Genomic DNA, 20,558 nt, shown 5'->3' on the forward strand with positions numbered 1-20,558 from the left:
ATGAAGATAAAATAATCAATATATATTTTTTTATAAAAAATCATATTTTTTTCCTCTTTCACTTGTTCATTATTATTTAATAATAATTTTTTATTTTGATACTAATCATTTTATAATTTATTTTTAACAAAATTCTAAAATCATCAAACTATTTTTCATTCTTAACCCATAATGAATTATTGTATTTAAAAAAATAAATAAATAGACATAGTAGTGAATGAGAATTGATAAAAAAAAAAAAAAAAGCCTAGATTTCGCACTTCTGTGGCTGCAAGACGTCGGTAAAATTTTAACGTTTTTCTTCCGGGTAAGGAGTCCCATACCGTAAGCTTTTACCTAAAAAGGAAAAAAGAGTTCCGTATAGGATAAAAAATTGAAGGCTCACACCGATAAGCAGAATCATGCATTGTCATTTTATCTAATGCGTCTCCGATGAATGCACGTCTGCAACATGAGGACAACCAATAATGTTGCCTAATGAAAACATAAAAAACCTACACGGCTCCTGCCCGACCTGCACGCCTAACTGGTTCAAGGTGTTAGGCGCCTAAGATCGCCTGGCCATAAGTGTGTCTCTGTTTACGAACAAGGCGTCTTTGTTTCTAACCAAGGCAACTGCTAATTCTATTTTCCTCGCCAATGTCTCTCGAGACTGGAATTCCTCTGTCGTGGATAGTAGTTTATCGGCAAAATTTTCTTCTAGCAGCATATCATATTCGGGTGATCCAGACTGATGGTCAGTGAATTCACCCTTTTTATCATATTTAGAAGGTGGGGCTGACAGCAGGCTTGGAGACTGGACTTCCTCTGTGGTGGTCAGTGAAAACCCGTTTTGGATCATACATATGTCTCTGCTTTCTAATTCTGTTTTCCTCATCGATGTCTCTGGAAACTGGACTTCCTCTTGGGTGGATGGTAGTTTCTCGGCAGAATTGTCTCCTTGCACAGGCATATCATATTGGGGTGATCCAGATTGATGGTCAGTGAATTCCCCCTTTTTATCATATTTAGAAGGTGGGGCTGGCAGCAGGCTTGGAGACTGGACTTCCTCTGTGGTGGATGGTAGTTTCTCAGCAGAATTTTCCCTTTGCACAGGTATATCCTGTTTGGGTGATCGAGAATTGTGGTCAGACAGTTCGTGTTTTTGATCATATTTAGAAGGTGGGGATGGTAGCAGGCTTGGAGACTGGACTTCCTCTGTGTTGGACGGTAGTATCTGGATAGAATTTGCTCTCTGCAAAGGTGAGCTTACATGCTGCCGTTCATTCTCTGGTGAGTTGTCTTTCAGAGACCTGCAATATTTAATGGCAAGGGTTATTTAAGCTTAGTGAACTTGCAACAGATTCTAAAAGCTTAAGGCTAGGGGGGTTGAGACCAATGAATATTGTATAGAGCATTATCGTCTACTGATTCAGCATCTTCATTTTTCAACCAAAAAGCATTATCCTCATTTAGATAGGTGAAATCGTTTTGTCCAGCAATCATTTTATGCTCGTGATGAACCAGAAGCTGAAATGCATCATTCAGAGCCAATAGACTGGATTGAAGATCCTCCTCATCTCTGAAATGGAAGCAACGACAGAAGATGCAAAATCTGAAGTCAGCAAACGTCAGAAGACAATAATGATGATTGTATAAGATTATTATAATTTGCAGAACGAATTAAAACCGAAGAGAGTATCTTAATGTTCAACTAAATGAAGTAATTAAATCTGAAGAGAACATTTTCTCCATCTATAACTACTTCTCCAGCAATAATTCCCTTGCAACACTAGTACATAACAATTGCTGCCTCAAATAAATACGAAAAGATTATAAAGAGAACTACACATTATGATGGTCATCTAGCCTTGATGAAGTGACACATGGCTTGTTAAATGTTTGAGTGATGTCCGCATCACTTTCTTAATTTCTTGGACCTTTATTTTATTTAACACTTGATATCTTTTCCTTTAGTCTGTGAATTATCCCCAAGATTATCTGCATTTTAATGACACCTCTTTTAAGATTGTGAAAGTAATAATCCAGATAGCGATATTGTTTCTTCTGGGTCTCCCCATCTCTATTTTGCAACCCAGTGCTTCTCCCCTTGAAGGGTGGATGCATCTAGAGTAGCTTCTAGGCAGCAAGCTTTAGGGGCTTCACATGGGCTTCTAATGGCAAGGCAGCAAGTTTTTGAGGGTCCTCATTAGGGGTTGAATCTGCATCACCAGATCATCCCTCTTCTAACAGTGATCTTATCTCCATATCAACAAAGCATTTTGATCTTCGCTCCCCATTCCTTCTCCCAGGTACTCAAGCCAACATCTGATGGAAAGACATGAATGTCTACACCTTCCGTAAAAAAATGTGCAGGTACTTCTCTAAACCAGGAATTATGAAGCTGAACGCCCCTACCTAGATGTTTTTTGATATTGAATGATCAATGGACCTGTCTTTACTTGAAATACCTCATATATCTTGTTAGAAAACAAGCTTTAAATAATCAAAACAGTAGTTGAACTTGAACAGAGAAAAGAGAGAAGAGAAATGAAGAACTAGTAGAAGAGGCCTATGATTCTTGCTTGAAGAGTCTAGAATCATAGAGCCCTTTTATTTATAGCTTCTAATGAATCTAATACAACTTGAGCGACAAGTAATTGTCCTCTAGAAAAAAGGAAACAAAAAATTACAGCTTTAGTAACTTCCTAGCTCCTAAAATAGAAAGTTATGAAAATAGAAACTACCACCCAAATAGAAACTATGCTTTTTAGAAACTATCAAAACTTATGTAGAAAGGCTCTTACATTAGAAATAGAAACTATGCAGTTTTTACTGTTCACGTGATTAGTAACACAGTTTTTACAGTTTATGTGAACAGTATTTACTATTCACGTGAACAATAAAATAGTCCAGACTTGCATATAATTCAACATATCTCCTTCACTTTCCCTTCAGACTTGTCCTCCACAGTCCTATAACCTCCTAAAATCACAGTTAATGACATGATTTTCCATCCCTCCCCTAAAACTGTTGTTGCCTAATTAATACACCAACCATCTGCATGGAATTCCAACCAGATTTGATATCAACATGTGAGAAGGACTTGAGACATGAGCAACCAGAAATTGATGTAACCAATCAAATTGAGGGCCAACACTACTTAGGATCTTAAGTGATGATTTGAATTCCTTAGTTTTGGGGTAGTCAGCAGAATCTAGGGAATAGGGATGGCTGGTCAATGGGGTTCCTTATTTAAGTGATTTCGAGGGTGGCTTTTAGATCGATTGTGGGTATTATTTACATTTAAGCCCATTACAACAGGAAATACTAAGAACTAAAGCCCAACTCAAACCCAGATCACAACCTGGACCAAGTTTAAACCAAGCCTTAAAATCATGCCCTATTATCCAGACTCCATCCCTCAGCTTATATGCTTCAACCACAAAGGATCATAGATATGTTCATAGTCTAAGAAGGACACTGTAGGCATGGTAAGAAGGGAAATTGCATCCAACTGGTGCAACAGTTAAGAGCCAGGTCAATCCCACTCTGGTACCATGATGGAAGGAGGAGAGAGATTCTCAAACCTACAAGAGCAAGGAAAAAAATCAAGAGAGAGAGAGAGAAATGGAAATTCATGTCTAGGTCAAATTAAATGACCACACCTACATTCACATATAGAAAATCTAATGCATGTAAATGACATATATGCTCCTACTATGCATTAGGAAAAGTTTAGGTTGGAGCACCGAGGTAAAGGAACTCTCCCCTTGCTAATAACACTAACTGGCTATACAAGTTAAATGAAAAATGGGACAACTGCTTGGAATTTCTTGCTCTCTCACCTCCATTCATAGGAAAAGCTTAGTCTGTTCTAAAGTGATTCTAAGGCTACTAGGTTTGGCATATCCTCAAATGAATGAGGCCCAGTTAACCAAGATTTTTTGAAACAACCAAGTCAAATAGGATCAAAGAAAGAAATTCTTGAAAATTCAGTTATGGGCTATGCAAGGTTTCTTCATGAGATGGGCTGTAATATGATGAAATCAATGGTAAAGGATGTAGTTAGTCTCCATAAAACTTGCATCAATCTCATATGGGATGCTTAGGTTTGGTTTCAAGGGTAAAACATTAGATTTCAAAGGATTTCAAGGATATAGTCACAGCCCATGGGTGATATGTGATAAGTCCCTTGAAATGGGGGACTAAGAAGTAAGATTTACAAGTGCCAAAATGGACTGAAAATTGGAGGGCACGTGGGTAATGATAAAAAGGTATGATCCTCCAAGTTTGGTTGGTTTTAGATGGCTGGATTGGAAGATATGGGGTTTCTTGTTCTACGAGTCTAGGGAGTCTGAAAATTCAAGAAAATATTTATATCTTAAAAGTAGTATGTCAGAATGGGGACAAATTAAGATTTCAGGTCAGTAAGGTTTGGGGGGGGGGGGGGATGATGCACCTAAAGGTTAGATCTAATGGTTAGATTGGTGTAGAGCTGACCTTGAATTTTGGGTGTATTGGAAACTCTGAAATTTCAAGAAAATTCAAGAAAAAAAAGGTAATAGGAGATGGGGGATGGGATGTGGGATGCCAGATACTTGAGAGAGGAGAGCCTTGTAAACCTGTGGATCAAGTGGAATGTCATCATGAGGACTGTCAATTTGACCACAGCAAGATCATGGTTTGGACCTTCTATAACAAAGTTTAAATAAACAAGTAGTTGCTGCAGAGAACACACATAAAAGCACTCAAGGGTTGATATAAAAAAGTCAAATAATCTGAACTGTATTTATTCTTCCCTCTAGAGTATATAAATAGGGTTAAACAGCCTTACATCTCAGAATAGAAATAGGAATAAATTCCCAAAAGGAATAAAACTCCAAGGAATCCCTTCTAGATTTATAACTTGCAACACTTAAAGAAATGAAACATAAGAAAAGACTATTCTTCTCTAACAACTTAAGTTGGGCAGAATTTAGATAATTAGACTAATTAAACCAATAAATTAACCTATTTTCACACTCGGCTTAGACACTCAACATTTAGGCCCATAGAATAAGCCCATGACCCTGTAAACTTATGGGACAAAGGCCCAACATACATGTCTATCAACTCTAGGTTGGTTTCAAAGGAAAACAGTTAAATTTTGTGCTGGATCTACATCATGGTTACTATGACTTTTGAGGGGAAGTTTCACGCAAATTTGTTATCCACTCAAAAAGGGTTGGGTTGTGGATAGACTGTAGATAGACTGTTCAATTGGTGTAGTTCTTAAGGGCTGCGTTCATAGCCCGGCCAACCAAAAGTGACCAAGTGGAGTACAGTACATAACTTCAGTTTCTTATGAAAAAAACAAAATCACATAATTATCGAATAAAAAAAGGAAACTTATGAATAGTAACTGGAATTCTTTTCTTCTTTCTTCCCTTTTTTTGGGAGGGGGGGAGGGGGCTGGTGTTTTTGGGGGAAATAGTACCTGAGATCAGCAATGCAACGTGGAGAACGAACTACTTGCTGGGCTTGGGCTGTAAACAAGGGTACACTGTTCTGTTCTCGGGGTGGAAATTCTACTCCAGCAGACTGTTGATTGTTCATAAAATCAATTTCTATGAAGTTAGACCTCAATGAATATTAAGGATAATATAATTTCTTCATCAACTAGACAAGTAATTCATTTTTTCACATTTAACCAGCAACAAATAAGAGCACTGAGCTCACAGAGCTCAAAAGAACCAGTTGATTTGTCATACAATGATGGAAACTGATTATAATGTAATGATGCAGCCATATCAACTAACAAACATGGAAGATGGCAGGTTATGGGGCACGGATGTTCATATAGAGATGGCCACAAGTCAAGATGGTGATATAACAGTAAAAAAATAAAACCAGCCAATTCCAACAATGGAGAACAAGAGATAATTTGACACACAGATGATGTGGGTCTATCAGATCTAAAATATTGAATTAACACAAGCGAGTGAAAAGGGTTAAATAAAACACCTTTAGCTCATGGTATGCAGTACGGTATTGGGGATATATTCCAGCAGGTCCCCCATTTCCTTCCCATGTACCTATGAGGATTAATATTTTCTTTTTTACGCTTAAGTTGGGCTGCAAGGTGGAATTTTTAGAGAAATCAATACGGAAGAAATAAAATTCAAAAGAAGACAAAAAAAAAAAAAAAAATGGGGCAAGGATGAAGCACCTTCTCTTTCACAATATTTACTAGTTCCGACAAGACATCATATTCGAGGATCTGCGGGTATACATTGTCACCACAATTTTTGCCGAGTGTATCCAACACCTGAATAATCAAAATTTCAGAACCATCAGAAAAATGGAAAGAATGCCTGAAATAACCTATAAATTCATCTAACAGTGTTCATTTTTTAGCCAAGAAAAAAAAATAGCTTGGGAATAATCCAGTTGTTGGCTAATCCAACACTGAAAAAAACAAATATGCAGGAAAAACAAAACCTTTTTTCAAAAAAAGAAAGAAGAAAAAAAAAACCCTTAGAATGTAAAATATATGCTTGAGCTGGTCAAAATAGGGAAGAAGGATAAAGCACCTTCTTCACAATTTTGGACAGCTAATGAATATATCTCTTGCCACAATGTTTGTGGTGTCTCTGACTCCTAAATCATCAAATTAAGAAATACAGAAAGAATGCCCAATAGAGCCTAGAAATCCATGATACCAGATTTTCTTTTATAACCTAGCAAGCAGTGATATATTACATGAACTGGTCAAATAGTGAAGAAGGATAAAGCACTTTCTTTACAATTTTGAGCAGTACATTCATATTCTAGTTCAACAACATGCAGAATTGCATTCTCAAGAGAGAGAATGTCTGGTATCACCTGGAAATTCATGACACTGGAGATCTTTGTTTAAAAATTTTATAATCTAGCAAGTGAATAAGCCAATAGATGCCTAATTCAAGTTCTAATATCAGATAAATAATAGAAAAGAAATGACTCTTTTAGCCTAGGCTACCTGGCAACTGATATATAATGCACAACTAGGAAAATAGTGAAAAAGTAGGTGAAGTACCCTTTTTCCACTATTTTCACCATTTCAAGTATATATCACATTCAGCAATATGCTGAAAATACAATCTACACATTTACACCTGAATCATCAAATAGCGGAAAAAATAACCTATCAACCTACAATACCAAAATTGTCTTTCTTTATAAAAATAGCAAGTGAATAATCCAGTTAATGCATAAATCAAACACCAAAACAAATAATGATATATAGTTACCAAACTTCCATAAAAACCAGTCTTCCTCATCCACCCGAGCAATCCTGCTTTATTAACTCCCACAAAATCTAGCTTAACTCCCAAGCTTTTTCCATCATGAGTTTGATCCTTTTATGGGCTCGATACCCTCAAAAGGCATTTCAATCCACCTAAAAGACTAAGATTGAAGACATATCTGGTGGTATCCTCTACTCAAGCTTGGACATGCCATCATTAATTCATAAAGCACCTAGAGATAGCTTACACTAACAAAATACATAATTAAGAGAAGAAACACCATCACTGTCTCCCAATGCTTGATCATATTCACAAGAAGCTTCAACTCTGGAAGGGAAAGCTTTTTCCCTTCGCCGGTAGAGTAGTTCTCATTCACTCTGTGCTTCAATCCTCCTACCTCTACTGGTGTGGGATCTTCTCCATTCCCAAGTCCCCCATCCATGCTCCGGGAATCCCTGTTCGCGCCTTTCTTTGGAAAGGGAGGGAGACCACCCGCTTCATCCATTCTGTTAGTTGGTTGACCAGCTGTCACCCCAACTTCCCAGGGAGGTTTGGGAATTCGCAAAATCTTTGATGTTAACCTCGCCTACTTTCTCAAACTCATTTGGAAAATAGCCTCAAAGCAAGACTCCATTTGGGTTACTTGGGTTCATTCTTACTGTCTCCGTTCAGACTCCTTTTGGACTACTCCTTTGCCCTCCAATCCTTTGTGGTTCTGGAGGAAAATCCTCTCTCTACATCCCCTCGCTCTCTCTGTTATTTCTACCATCATCTCCTTTGGCTCTACCACCTCTTTCTGGCTTGACCCGTGGCATCCGATGGGCATTCTCTGATCCCATTTTGGCCCCTAAAATGTTTATATCTCTCGGATCCCTAAAGAGACCCCTTTGTCTGCTTTCATCACTGTTGGTTCATGGAACCCCTATCCCCTTCCCCTTCTCACACAGGTTTGGGATTCTATTCCCCCTCTCGCTAGCTCCGCTCATGACCTCACTGTTTGGCTAACCTCCCCCTCCAAAACCTTCTCCACCCTCTTCGCCTAGAACCACCTCCATGCCCATAACCCTTAACCCCCCTGGGTTCCCTTGGTCTGGTTCAAAGGTTCCATCCCTCGTCACTCCCTTACCCTTTGGAGAGCTCTCAACTATGACCTTCCCACCCAATCCTTCCTCATTAGCCACCATGTCCCAGTAAACCCCAACTGCATCCTTTTCTGGAACAACTTGGAAAACCCTGAGCACCTATTCTTCTTTTGCCCTCTCTCCAGATCTATCTGGAGAAGAGCCATTGCTTCCATTTGGCCCCATTCGAAGCGTTTATTTAGGTTTGTGCATGATTGGTCTTGGATTGTGAGAAATTTTTCAAGCACTTCCATTTGTGACCGGATTGGTAAGCTTGATTTCTGCGCCTCTATTCATCACCTTTGGTGGGAGCGTAATCTTAGGAGATGGACTTCCAATCTCGCTATACAAACATGATTTGGAATGCCATCTATTTTGATGTTTCCTCTAGACTGCTAGCTTCTCCCCATCCCTCTATTGATGATACCCCAAGGAACAGATTCATTGTTGTTTCCTAGGGTCTTAGTTCTTTTTTTCGGTCTTCCTCCTAAAGACCTTGTATCTTTCTTTCCGTTCTTTTTAATATAATTATTTATTCATCCAAAAAAAAACTTTCTACTGATGTTCTCATTCTGGAAATTCTATCTAATCAGTAAAATATGTTGACAAATGCAAAATTGATGGAATTGCCTCTTAAAATGAGTATAAGCCTGACCACATAATTACAAACTAGGGTACCTAAGGAATACCTAATACCTTGATCTTGAAACCAAATGTATTAGAAAGCTACCAAATAACAACTCAAGTAGATCAGAATACTTACTACAGTCAGGTTAGTATATCTCTTTTCAATTTATGGCAATAAGAATATCTATCTTCTTCTTTTTTTCTCTTCTTTTCTTTTCTTCTTCTTCTTCTTCTTCTTCTTCTTTCTTTCTTTCTTTCTTTTCTTTTTTTTTTTCATTTTTTTTTTTTTTTGTAAAAACCTACAAACTCAGATAGCATTATGATCTGCAATGAGACATGTACTGTGAGTGAATATCTAATCAGGAGCAAATCATACCACAAAATGAAAAGTCCCATCCTCTCATCAAGATATTGTGCCATCAATATGTAGAGGTTCATCTCACCAACACAACTCAAATAATCCTCTTCCAAACCATATCTGGTATGCTACATGGATCCTGGATAGCCAGTCATGACTTAACTCTGCTATATCTGTGTAGACTAATGAAGTCAACTGAAAGCAATTCATACATTTTCTTGCTCCTTTCACACAAACTTTTGCATTCCAAAACAACCCCCCCCCCCCCCAAAAAAAAAAAAAAAAAAAAAAAAAACCTGAACCAGTCATCAAGTATACTGGATTCTTCATATCACTGGATCTTAAACTAATGAAGTCAACTGAAAGCTATTCATATTTTTTTTTTCTTTTTTTTGAATAAACAGGCTTCCCAATGAACACCAACAAGAAGAAAAGGAAAAGAAAAAAATAAAAGAGAGAGAAGATAAATTCATAGAGGAATAAGACACACTAATGAATAGCAACAGACCATCTCTTATGTTATAAAAGAGGTCATGGCTCTTACAAGCTATGGATAGGGTTGAGGGTTTGTACCTCATACTGTAAAAAAGGAAGTAATGCCCAAGTGTAAGAAATGAAGAAAGAAACGAAACGAAACCATCCAATCCGTAGAGACATTGGAGCCTTTTAGCTATACAATACTCTTTATCTTATTTAAACTGTTCAAAAGGAAAAAGGATAAAATAGAAGTGTAACAAATTAAACCTCTACCCTTTACATCTAAGTAGGTAACAAAGAAGCAAAATTATTACTCTCTGTGGCTATGATTTATGCTGATTTTAGTGAGAACCAAAAGCCCCAAATTTGGTAGGTTGAGCTATCAGAGCTTGTTACAATGAAAAACCATTTGGCAGGATTAAGGCTGATATAATCAGTTACAGCACTGAATTAACAACTGAGTCAAGTGGTTCAGGAGTGCTCCAATTTCATCTTCCTTATACATTTTTGAATACCTATCTTGAAGCAGTTGAAGTTGTTTTGCATCACACTTCCAACGCAACCTTACATGTCTTCCATCCAACTCCATAACCAAACTAAAAAGAAAACACTACAACTTAAAAAAAATCAATCAGCAAACCAATGCAAAATTCAGACAAAAAATGAACAAGAAAAGAACATCACCAGACTAAAGTTAAAAATCAAGTTTGGTTGTCAGCCTGAGTTTGACCACCAATCTGAATATCTCAACCATCTAGAGAACCTCAATGGGAAAGCCCCTTTCAACTACCTTTTGAATGGGCGTTGAAACATTTATTCTACAACCAAAATGCAACATGTAAACCACCCATAGTATCTTCCTATTAAAACATTCATAAGGCAAATCCAGTGTTGAAGTCTATTGACAAGCAGCAGCTGGGGGACAATTTTCCTACGCAGCCTTACCCCAGCAATTTTTGCTGAGAAGCTGTTTCAATACCTTGACCTCAGGCTATGACTGTGGTCAACCAACCATTGTGCCAAGGCCTCCCCTTCACCTACTAAAACATTTATGTTGAAAAATACCAATTATGCAACAATAAATCTCTGCAAGATGGATAAAGTCAGAGACACTTACAGATAATGCAAGAAGTTGTACATAGGGATTTATATGCCGGAGTCGTTTCTTAAGTTGCCTCAGGGCATCCTCTGCTTGGCTGCAGTTTAAATCAGGAAACAGTTCAAGATGAAATAACACAACAAAGTAAAATGAATGCAGACACCACAACGGAACAAATGTACTGCTAAATAGCAAAAAGGAAAGAAACAGCAAATAGAACGTTAATGAAAACAATGAAATGATCAACAGGGCAAAATAAACAGATAGTGGAGAAAAAGCGACACAATTGCAACAACAGTGAGCTGAAAATCAGTAGCACTTCACAATACTAGCCCTAAAGACTACCAACCTCTGTCACGTCAAAGGGCTGAAGTTATAAGTCACTGAGGATGGTGATAACTGATAAAGATAACTAGCATGAACTCAGCAAACAATCAAGCAATACATTTGACATCATATTAAAGAGTGGTATAAAAATAAAAACATACTCAAACTGCATGATTCCATTCAGTTACTATCTTAATAAATGTCAGGTTTAGAGATGAGTTATGTGCTCAGAGGAATCGACTGTTCACCAGCATTGTAGACAAACTTACATAGAAGACTCAAAAACAGACAAACATGACAAAGATAAGGCCTAGGATACGAAGATGCTAACATAACTAATCCTGCATGTTAGTCTAGAACCATGTATAGACCTATTAAAGTACCCATTACAATGAAAACCCATAGGACCAAAGGCCCAATACAAATATAAACGAACCCAAGGCTTATTTCAGTTCAAAGTAGCTGATTTAGTCGATCAACTGCTTCAGTTTGCTTTTTATCTACTCATTTACAGAGTAAAGAATGTGTCAATACCTTTGCTCTTCATTTTCAGGCTGCTAAAGGATACGCTTTCAGTTTAGGTATGAACATGGATAGGTGACTGGATATTTCAAGACTGGAAAAAAGTTATCTGACATTCAACAGCCTGAAGACGCAAGTCACATAATATCCATAATGATCGTGCAGTGGGTTCTGGAGCTTTGAATCTAAAAGTTCAGGTTCTTCTTTATCTTTCTAGATTTCTTTCTACTACCCGACTGCAAAATGGCGTGCATGATAAGAATAATACAAGGCAAAGCAGAAAGTATACGAACATTGGCACGCAATGAATGCGAATTAGATTCCGGAGAAAGCTTGGACCCTAATCATCTCCCAAACTTCAGGAATGCACACTAACACTAAGTTGTGAACTCGTTATGCCAAAAAAGTGTAAACAAGAAATGCAAAGAGACAAAGACAAGTTGTTCCAGGGCTTGGGAAGATAGGAATTTCAGAACGAATGTCAATAGTTGAAAAAAGAGAGTTGCAGGCAAAAACGGAGAAACCAAAGTGTGTGTAAGCACAACGTTGCATGTCAAATTAATAAAGTAAAGAGATTCGGAATGCAAGAACCGCACGCAGGATCGTTATTAACAATGTCGCATAATGCTACGTTCGTTTCCCAGTCTGGATCAATAAGCATATGACTGGTTGCTTTTTCCACCAATGCCACGACATCATTTGCCATGGCTGCAAGTTATCCAAATCCGGCTACCGATTGGTACCTGGTAGAAACTAGAACAACTACAAAGAACACCAAATTTTCAGTAAGAAGCACGTCAATCCCTAATGAAGCAACAGACTGAGCTAAGCCAAAACAACTATTCGTGGATTTCTTCTTGTTCATGAGAAAATATCAATTACAACAATAATTTGCAATCGCCTAAGTTATATATCTACGGTGAACAGAAGAAAGAAATTAAAGAAAGTTCGCGATTGTTTCTGCCATTATGAATAATTCACCAGAAGGAAATCAAAGAAAGTCGCAATCGGTAAAACGAACAACCAGAACTCCTAAGATGATGATCAGAAAAACAAGAAATAGGATGCCATCATCAAAATATTCGAATCAGAGCACGAAAACTCGACTAGGTTAAAAGCAAAAATCCGCAAACCATAATACACTGAACACCAAGAAAGGCATTCCAACATTAAAAGATTTGAATCAAAGCATGAAAACTCAACTATCTGCTTGTTGATGATATCATTAATGCTATGATTCAATCATAGAAAAGCCAACAGTAATTCTTGAATTTCTTCGTATTCGTGCCAGGTGATATAAACAAAATCCAAGACTAACAAAATGAGAATCTTGAAGGCTAGATAAGACCTTGGTTGAAGATACAGGAAGCTATGTCAACCTTGGAAGGAGGAATTATCGAAACCGCAAAAGGATCGCGAATTTGGAAATCGATTCTAACTCTATGCTTTTTCGGCTTCTTCCTCAGAAAACTTTTGTTCAATTTTTAGTCTCAGCTTCCAGTTTCATTTACGGTTAAGGGCAATCCGAACTTCCGAAATTCCAAACAAAACCAACCAAATCAGTTCATATCGATCCTAGATTCCGGAATAAGCATCAAAATCGAATCAATTATTTTTCGATTTAAAATTTTCAGACCATTTCGATTCGGTTTGACGAATTACAGAACATATCGATTTTAATTTCCAGGCTTTTCGGTATAGTGGTTTCTCCAAGGTGAGTCAAACCATTGGTCCGAGTTGGTCTTTTGGGTGGAAGGTCCGGGTTGGTTTCGATCGAGTCTACTTGGTCCATCCTACTTTACGATTCCAAACCGGGAATAATAAGTTGTTAGATTCAAATAGCAATCGATTTTTTACCAAAAAAAAAAAAAATCGCAATCGATTTCTTTTCCCTTTATGCCACTTCTAGAAAAATGTTATCTGTTGGACACAATTTGAATATTCATATGGTTGAGGAAGCTAATGCCTCTCTCTCTCATGACTCTAGATTATCTCTCCACCAAATGTTTCTTACCATATATAGGAGTTTGAACCTTCTTTGAATACTGACAAAATGAAGCAGTGATGAAATCTCAGTGAGTCTCATATGAATCACACCCTTATTATGTAGTATAGAAGCATTAAGGTGATCCAAACTCATAAGTTATGTAACGGAAAGATAGTATGCAAAGAAAAGCCTCAACGTTGCCAATCAATTTCTTTTAGGAAACTAGAGAAACAGATTCGATCCATACATTATCAATGGTGTTGAAGCTTTGTTGACCGACCAGTATGAAGGATAAACTTGAGGGTTTGAATAACAAAGAGGCTTAGACAAACTAAAGTGATGGATTAGCTGAGAATTTTCAGTAATAACCGTTTTGGCTGTGACTTCCCAAAGCAGTGACCACCCTCTAGTCTAGTAACCATGCCACTTGGACTCCCTAGCCAATGAAAAACATTTAGATCCAGACATTGTTCATGGGTTCAAGGTGGTTTCCTGTAGACATTGAACATTGAAGAAGCTCTTGGATCTATTCCAATCTTTGTTTCTCTATAATTACAAGCTGATTTTATTCATTAATGCTGAAAAAATATAACAGAAGTGCTATTTTTTTTGGGTAAACAGAAGTGCTATTTATAAGTTTATTACATGTAATAGTTAAAATCTTGTCCTGAATATGAACCTGGCAGTGTTGTTCTCAGCTCCCCTTGATTGACAGAGAAGCCACATCAATTTCTCCTCTGAAACATTGTTGATCATTACAAATTCAGCAAGATAGGCCTCTATGTGAAAAAGATCGATCAAAATCGTGGAGAGAATTCTCCACCACAAGCCCTATTGATACTGTTTGCTATGTAAGGTTGATCTCTCCTGGCAATTCTTGAACCTTGGCTTCTTGTTAGGAAACAGATACAGCAGGGAACTTCCACTGAGCAAACAAAACTGGTTAGTTGTTCTTGAGGAATCTCGTCTCTCACTATGCAGGCCTCTGCATTCTAACCCATTTTATCAAGCAAATCAAGGTCATCTGCAATGGTCAATCCACAACTAATCCCTCAACATCTAGAGAGAAAAGGAGACGAGGTAATTGAAGAAAACCAACCCAAAGAGTAACTAATTACAGACCTCTGATCTGCTATTCTAAGTACTATTAGCGAGATAGTTACAAAAATCATTCTTGTTTGGTCGTTCCCATTCAAGAGTAGGAGCCCTTTCAGTCATAACGTCTTGTCTTTGGGTTGGAAGCAAGACCAGCAATGAGCAAAGCGACCAATTTTGCTGCAAACAGAGAAAGATCAGTTTAAGAACTGTGAATTTCACAATAAGCCCATGAAGTCAGATCTGAAAGATCTCTTTGAAAGGATTGATTAAACTAAGACTAGATCATTAAGGGAATCTAGTTATGCAAAATCTGAAATCAGTTTTAGAGTATATACCTTCTTCTTCTGCTGCCTCCACTGCTGCTGCTTCCACTGCTACCCGTGCTTCCATTGTTATTCCTGTTTATAACCCCTACATCACTGTCTCCTGCAAATGAGTATCTTTTTTTCCACCACTCCTTATCTACCTCCTTCCGTTTTGTCTCCAACTCGGGTGATCTAGGTGGAATTTTAGACTCTGTTCCCATTGACAAGCTCTTCTTCTTCTTCTTCAATCCCAAAGAAGATGGGAAGAACATCTTAAGCATAACATGTTCAGGAGTTTCTAAACTGACACTTCTTCCAATCCTTCTCTGTTTTGTCTCCTGACCCTTCTTCCTCTTTGGTCTCTTTTCACTCTGAACCTTTGCTTCACTAGTCTTGTTATCTGCACTAGTCTCCACACAAGGCTTCTCCACAAGATCTTGCAAGGAGAGCTCATATGAACTTTCTGGAATGTTTCGAATCATGTCCATGATCTCTTTTCGACCTTTGGCAATCGCAAGCCTCCGAGAAGTCGGAGAAAGGCTGTTATGGTGAAGAAGTGAAGCCTCTGCTTCAGGAACTCTGGTCGGACTAGTTTCCCAGAGTGTTGGTGATGGTGGCCCAGATTCATCTTCTCCTTCTGTAATTGTTCTGAATTCAATCCCACCTCCATCAAAATACCCATAATTCTGGTAATTCTGAGCTGTTCTTCGAACCCTGATGTTGTAATCCGATGAGTAGCTATAGGTATCAGAGAACCCACGTCGGAAATCAGGCATGGTTGAAGCTTGAGAGAACGATCTTGCAAGAAAGAAGTGGTGATTGTGTTTAGAAGAGCACAAGGGTTGGGTGAAGATGCAATATTATCATCACCGCGCATTGTGCTTCTGGGCCAACAAGTCCAAGTCGTTTTCTACACGGAGAACGATGGTGGCTTGGGAGAGACATAAAGTCAAGGTTTCTAGATGGAGTATCTCTTGAAATTCCAATTTTGTCTTCTCAATCGTGCAATTGTTGCTCCATAAAGACTGCCGTGTCCTTTTTCTTGATCATCCCTTCTGGGTTTTAGAGTACAAGTTGGTGAAGCTATCCTTCAATTTTTCTCCGCCGTGCAAATATTACATATTTATTAAATTCCGAAACAATAATTTGTTTTCATCTGACCCATGTATCGGCCACGCCATGTCATCATCAGTGACGTGGTAATGTTTCTAAATGAGAATTTAAAAAAAATTCTCATTCTAGGGCTAGTTCAGCTGGTAATAATCAATACATAACATTCAATGCAAGCCATGGCAATGTTTTAGATGAAAGTTTGGGAGAAAATTCAAGATTTGTGTCCTAAGCAAACTGATTTCAACTCAAAATAAGATACATAAGGAGATTAAATGTGATAAAATTTCTTTTCTTGAGTTTTCTCTCGCACAAAGCAGTAGCGGGTCTTAAGCATTGTCGCTTATCTAGAGAGAAAATTCACACATCTATTGGTCTTTCTTGCTTAGTAAATAAATTCAAACCTATAAAATTTGTCACCGACTTCCATTATTTCAATAGAGGGTCTTTTATTATAATCTTTGTTTCTTCATTTGGAAATAAGTTTAGAAAAAAATCATCATTAAGTGTAAAAACATATTCTGCATTCAAAGAACCCACCCCTAGTTATTATTATTTTTTTCTTTTGAGGAAATACAATTTTATTATATAAAACATTAAAAAAAAACATTGAATATTTCACATAACCCACCTCCTAAAATTTGAAAGAATAAATGAAGATTTCACGGGTAACAATTGAGTTGATTTCAATTTTTTATCATAAGGTTAGCTCACTTGGCAATTATCAATACTTCTTATTAATTTCCACGCATTAATTTGTTTTCATGTGAACCATACAGTGGTCACACCATGTTATTATATGCTCATCTCTGATATGGCAATGTTCTAGATGAAATTTAGAAGAAAACTCAAAATTTGTGTCCGAAAAAACTGATTTCGACTCAAAATAGTGTATATAAAGAGATTACATAAAAAAAATTTATTGAGTTTCCTCTTGCATAAAATAGTAGAAGGTCTCAGCCCTCAGGCAACCAACACTAAGTTGACAAAAAAATTCACACGTGTTGGTCTCTCTCACTTAGTAAGTAAATTCACATATAAATTTGTCGCCAAATTCCATTATTTAATAGATGATTTTTTCTTATTATAATATTTATTTTATCATTAAGAAATAAAATAAAAAATATATAGAAAACAGTCTACATTCAGAGAACCCACCCCCAACTTGTTATTATTTTTTTGTAATAAAATGATAATTTCTTTAAAAAAAAAAGGTAAAAAAACATTGAATTTTCATATAACCCATCTCCTATGAGTTTTTTTTTTTTTTTTTTTTTTTGGGTAAGACCATCTCCTAAGAGTTGAAAGAATAAATTGAAATTTCATGGGTATTTATTTTTATCCTTTTAATAAATTTCGATGTATTTGATTTATGAAAATAAAATCACTTTTGTTTGTTTATCGGTGTTACTTATGTCATATGTATGGAGCCGTAATATACAAACATGTGATCCAAACTTTTTTGACCTACTTACAAGTTGAGAAAAACTTTGTTAACATAAAGTTAAAGTAAAGTTAGTACTCATAGTCTGATAAGTCTCTCAAAACTTATCTAACTTTGCTTGATATTTGACAATGTTATAACAATAAAAAAAATAATATCAAAATATATAATTTTTAAATAAAAAATTTAATCATCTTATTATTTAATTTTAATAATTCACATTCTCATATTAACTAAAAATCACAAAAATCTATCATTCCACACCATAACCATCTTATTTTATTTATGAATTATACATTATATATATATTCTCTTAGATCTAACTTTATATTGATATAGATCCATGAAAATTGCATTAAAGAAAGTCGATATGACATTTAAAGGAATTTCCTATTAATGTTCTCAAGTTTATGGAACAATTTGTAACTTTATTTTTGTATTTCTTATTTAAGGTATTGCTTATTTATTTTTAATGAGAATAAAATCCATCATTCCACATGGCTTTACAAAACAAACAAGATACAATAAGTCTTGAAAATGATTTAGTTGGCAAATGATCAACGCTTACAAGAGGTCAAAGTTCGAATTCCCTTGAAAACGTGGGATGAATGCCAGCTATTGCCTACTTTCATTATATAAACCTCAAATCCAAGGAAAAAAAATGATTTAAACGTGGATCATATATTTTAAAACACAACAATCGGTTCTTTTAAATAAGTCATCATAAATATTTATTTACTATCTAAAAAAAATAATATTTTACATGATCAATTACTTATTATGAATTTTAACCCAAAGAAGAAGAAAAAAAACTATTTATTATTAATGGATTGAACAGTTGGGTAAGAAAAAGAAAAAAATAATAATAATACACTTGGAATTGGGTGGTGGCACATAAAATGCAGATAGATTTGATCATTAAATTTCTACAAAGAAAATATTGATCATTAAATTATTATGTTGATATAAAACATTGTTATATTAAGAAAGAAAACTTGGAAATAAATTATAGTTATTCACCGTCCAGCAATTAAAGTAGTCTAGAAGCTTTGGGTCTGTTATCGTGTATCATAGATTAAATTACTCAAACTCGTGGTGCACAGCACAGTTCTAATTTATAAGAAATTATGTAAAAGTATTATTAGATTATCAAAATATGAAGTCAATATATTTTTATATTCATCTTTATAGTAATGGAGATGCTCATTTTACAGTCAAGGGTGCAACAAAACATAAGTATATAAAAAATTTCGTATAATTCTCAACTATTAGATGTTCTAGTGCTGTACACAATTGGAGATTCATCTCCTAATTTTTTTTCTTTTCTTAATAAAATCGCTTTATATTGTAAAAATAAAAAAATAAAAATGAAGTCAATCAATTTCGACATTCACATAATACAATTGATTGCCAAATTCATATTAACGTTGATTCGAATTGATTCTTCTAATATTGGATTATCACTAGAAGGAGATTAAATGAAATATTTTGCATTTGAAAATTAGAACGGAACCCATTATCGTTCGACGTGATTGTCGGGTTGATTGCTTAATTAAAAAGAAAGGAGAACTTTTTTTTTCATATACAAGTTTTACGTAATTAGCATTACCATGTCACGTAAGTGCAATGAAATAAATAATACGTGATTGTCGATTGATTGTTTAATCAAATAGTAAGGAGAAATTTTTTCTTCACATACAAGTTTTGCATAATTAGTATTATCATATCACGTAAATACGACGAAAAGATATTAGAATCAAAGACATGTCATAAAGAATTATAAACTAATCTGAATAGTTGACCTCAATAATTCATTTATACATGTCTTCGCCCATGTAAAATAAATAAATAACATGTGCTATATATATTTTTTAATACGATAACCTTGCCAACAATGTAGTATTATTTTACAAATAAATTTTCTTTTAGGGGTGGCGTTGGGGAGTTTCAAATGTCACATGATACAGAAGTAGTTGGTTTGAAATATGTTCGCACAATAAAGTTTCTAATTATTTGATTAAGTGAGGTGGCTAATCTTTTGCGAATCATTTATATATTGAGAAAATAACCCTCCCCTTAAAAGAGTTTTTAATTCTTAATATCTTATTTATAAGATGTTGATTGAGACTTTCTTTTGTTTTTGTTTGAGATTGAAATTGGATCCTGAGAATCTTTTCTGGTTCTAGATTTTACGATCAAGTGGGTAAACTTATTTTTGCTGCCACTGTTCACCATTTATGGTGAGAGCGTAACATAAGAAAATAAACTTCCAAATCAAGAATCTTGATCTCGAGTCTTGATTTGAAATGTCATCTATTTTTATGTTTCTTCTATAATTATTACTTTTCTCCAGTCCCAGTCTTTGACTCTTCGAGAAATAAGTCGATTGTTAGTTCTTGGAGCCTAAACTCTTCTTTCCAATCGAGAGGACCCGTTTCTCTTTGTATTTCCCAATGGTCCCGTATTTTTAATATAAAATTTTATTCATCAACACAAAAACAGCAAAAAAAAAGGTTGATTTTGCCAAAATTTCGTTGTGGAGAGAACAAGGGCACTTAACGCAGAAGTTGTATTCCAACTAATTCGATTAAGGTGATGAGTTGAATCAAATCACTTGAGTGGAGTTGGGCCAATCCTTGGAAATGAAGTCTCATAGAATTCACCCATTGACCCGTATCAGTTAAGGTGATTTTAGCAACGGGTCCATCACTTTATCTATTGGTAGGTGATGAGGCACTACTGGCATCTGTTATCTAAAGAAAAGAGAGGATTGAAATCTCTAAAATTTCTCAGATAGTGCATTTTCTTCACTTTCTTCACTTTGAATTTTGAC

At 35.9% G+C, this 20,558-nt stretch overlaps 2 protein-coding genes across 2 annotated transcripts; both read right to left on the reverse strand.

Moving 5' to 3' along the window:
• Positions 1-272: 272 nt before the first annotated feature.
• On the reverse strand, positions 273-13,274 carry LOC149008919 (uncharacterized). The gene is made up of 8 exons (XM_089161151.1): positions 13,130-13,274; positions 12,378-12,543; positions 10,951-11,029; positions 6,191-6,289; positions 5,986-6,096; positions 5,459-5,562; positions 1,376-1,561; positions 273-1,292 (listed from the first exon to the last, which is right to left on the reverse strand). The coding sequence occupies exons 2-8, from the start codon at positions 12,485-12,487 to the stop codon at positions 548-550; spliced, it is 1,434 nt and encodes a 477-aa protein (XP_089017277.1). The 5' UTR covers positions 12,488-12,543; positions 13,130-13,274; the 3' UTR covers positions 273-547.
• A 1,116-nt stretch (positions 13,275-14,390) lies between these two features.
• LOC149008920 (uncharacterized) lies at positions 14,391-15,947 on the reverse strand. Its single transcript, XM_089160898.1, has 2 exons — positions 15,202-15,947; positions 14,391-15,043 (listed from the first exon to the last, which is right to left on the reverse strand). Exons 1-2 carry the CDS (start codon positions 15,945-15,947, stop codon positions 14,983-14,985), a joined length of 807 nt encoding a protein of 268 aa, XP_089017024.1. The 3' UTR covers positions 14,391-14,982.
• Positions 15,948-20,558: the final 4,611 nt, after the last annotated feature.

This window comes from Hakea prostrata, chromosome 7, assembly GCF_041222555.1.
Source record: "Hakea prostrata isolate BN-2017 chromosome 7, UWA_Hpros_2, whole genome shotgun sequence".
In the NCBI taxonomy this organism is placed as follows: Eukaryota; Viridiplantae; Streptophyta; class Magnoliopsida; order Proteales; family Proteaceae; genus Hakea; species Hakea prostrata.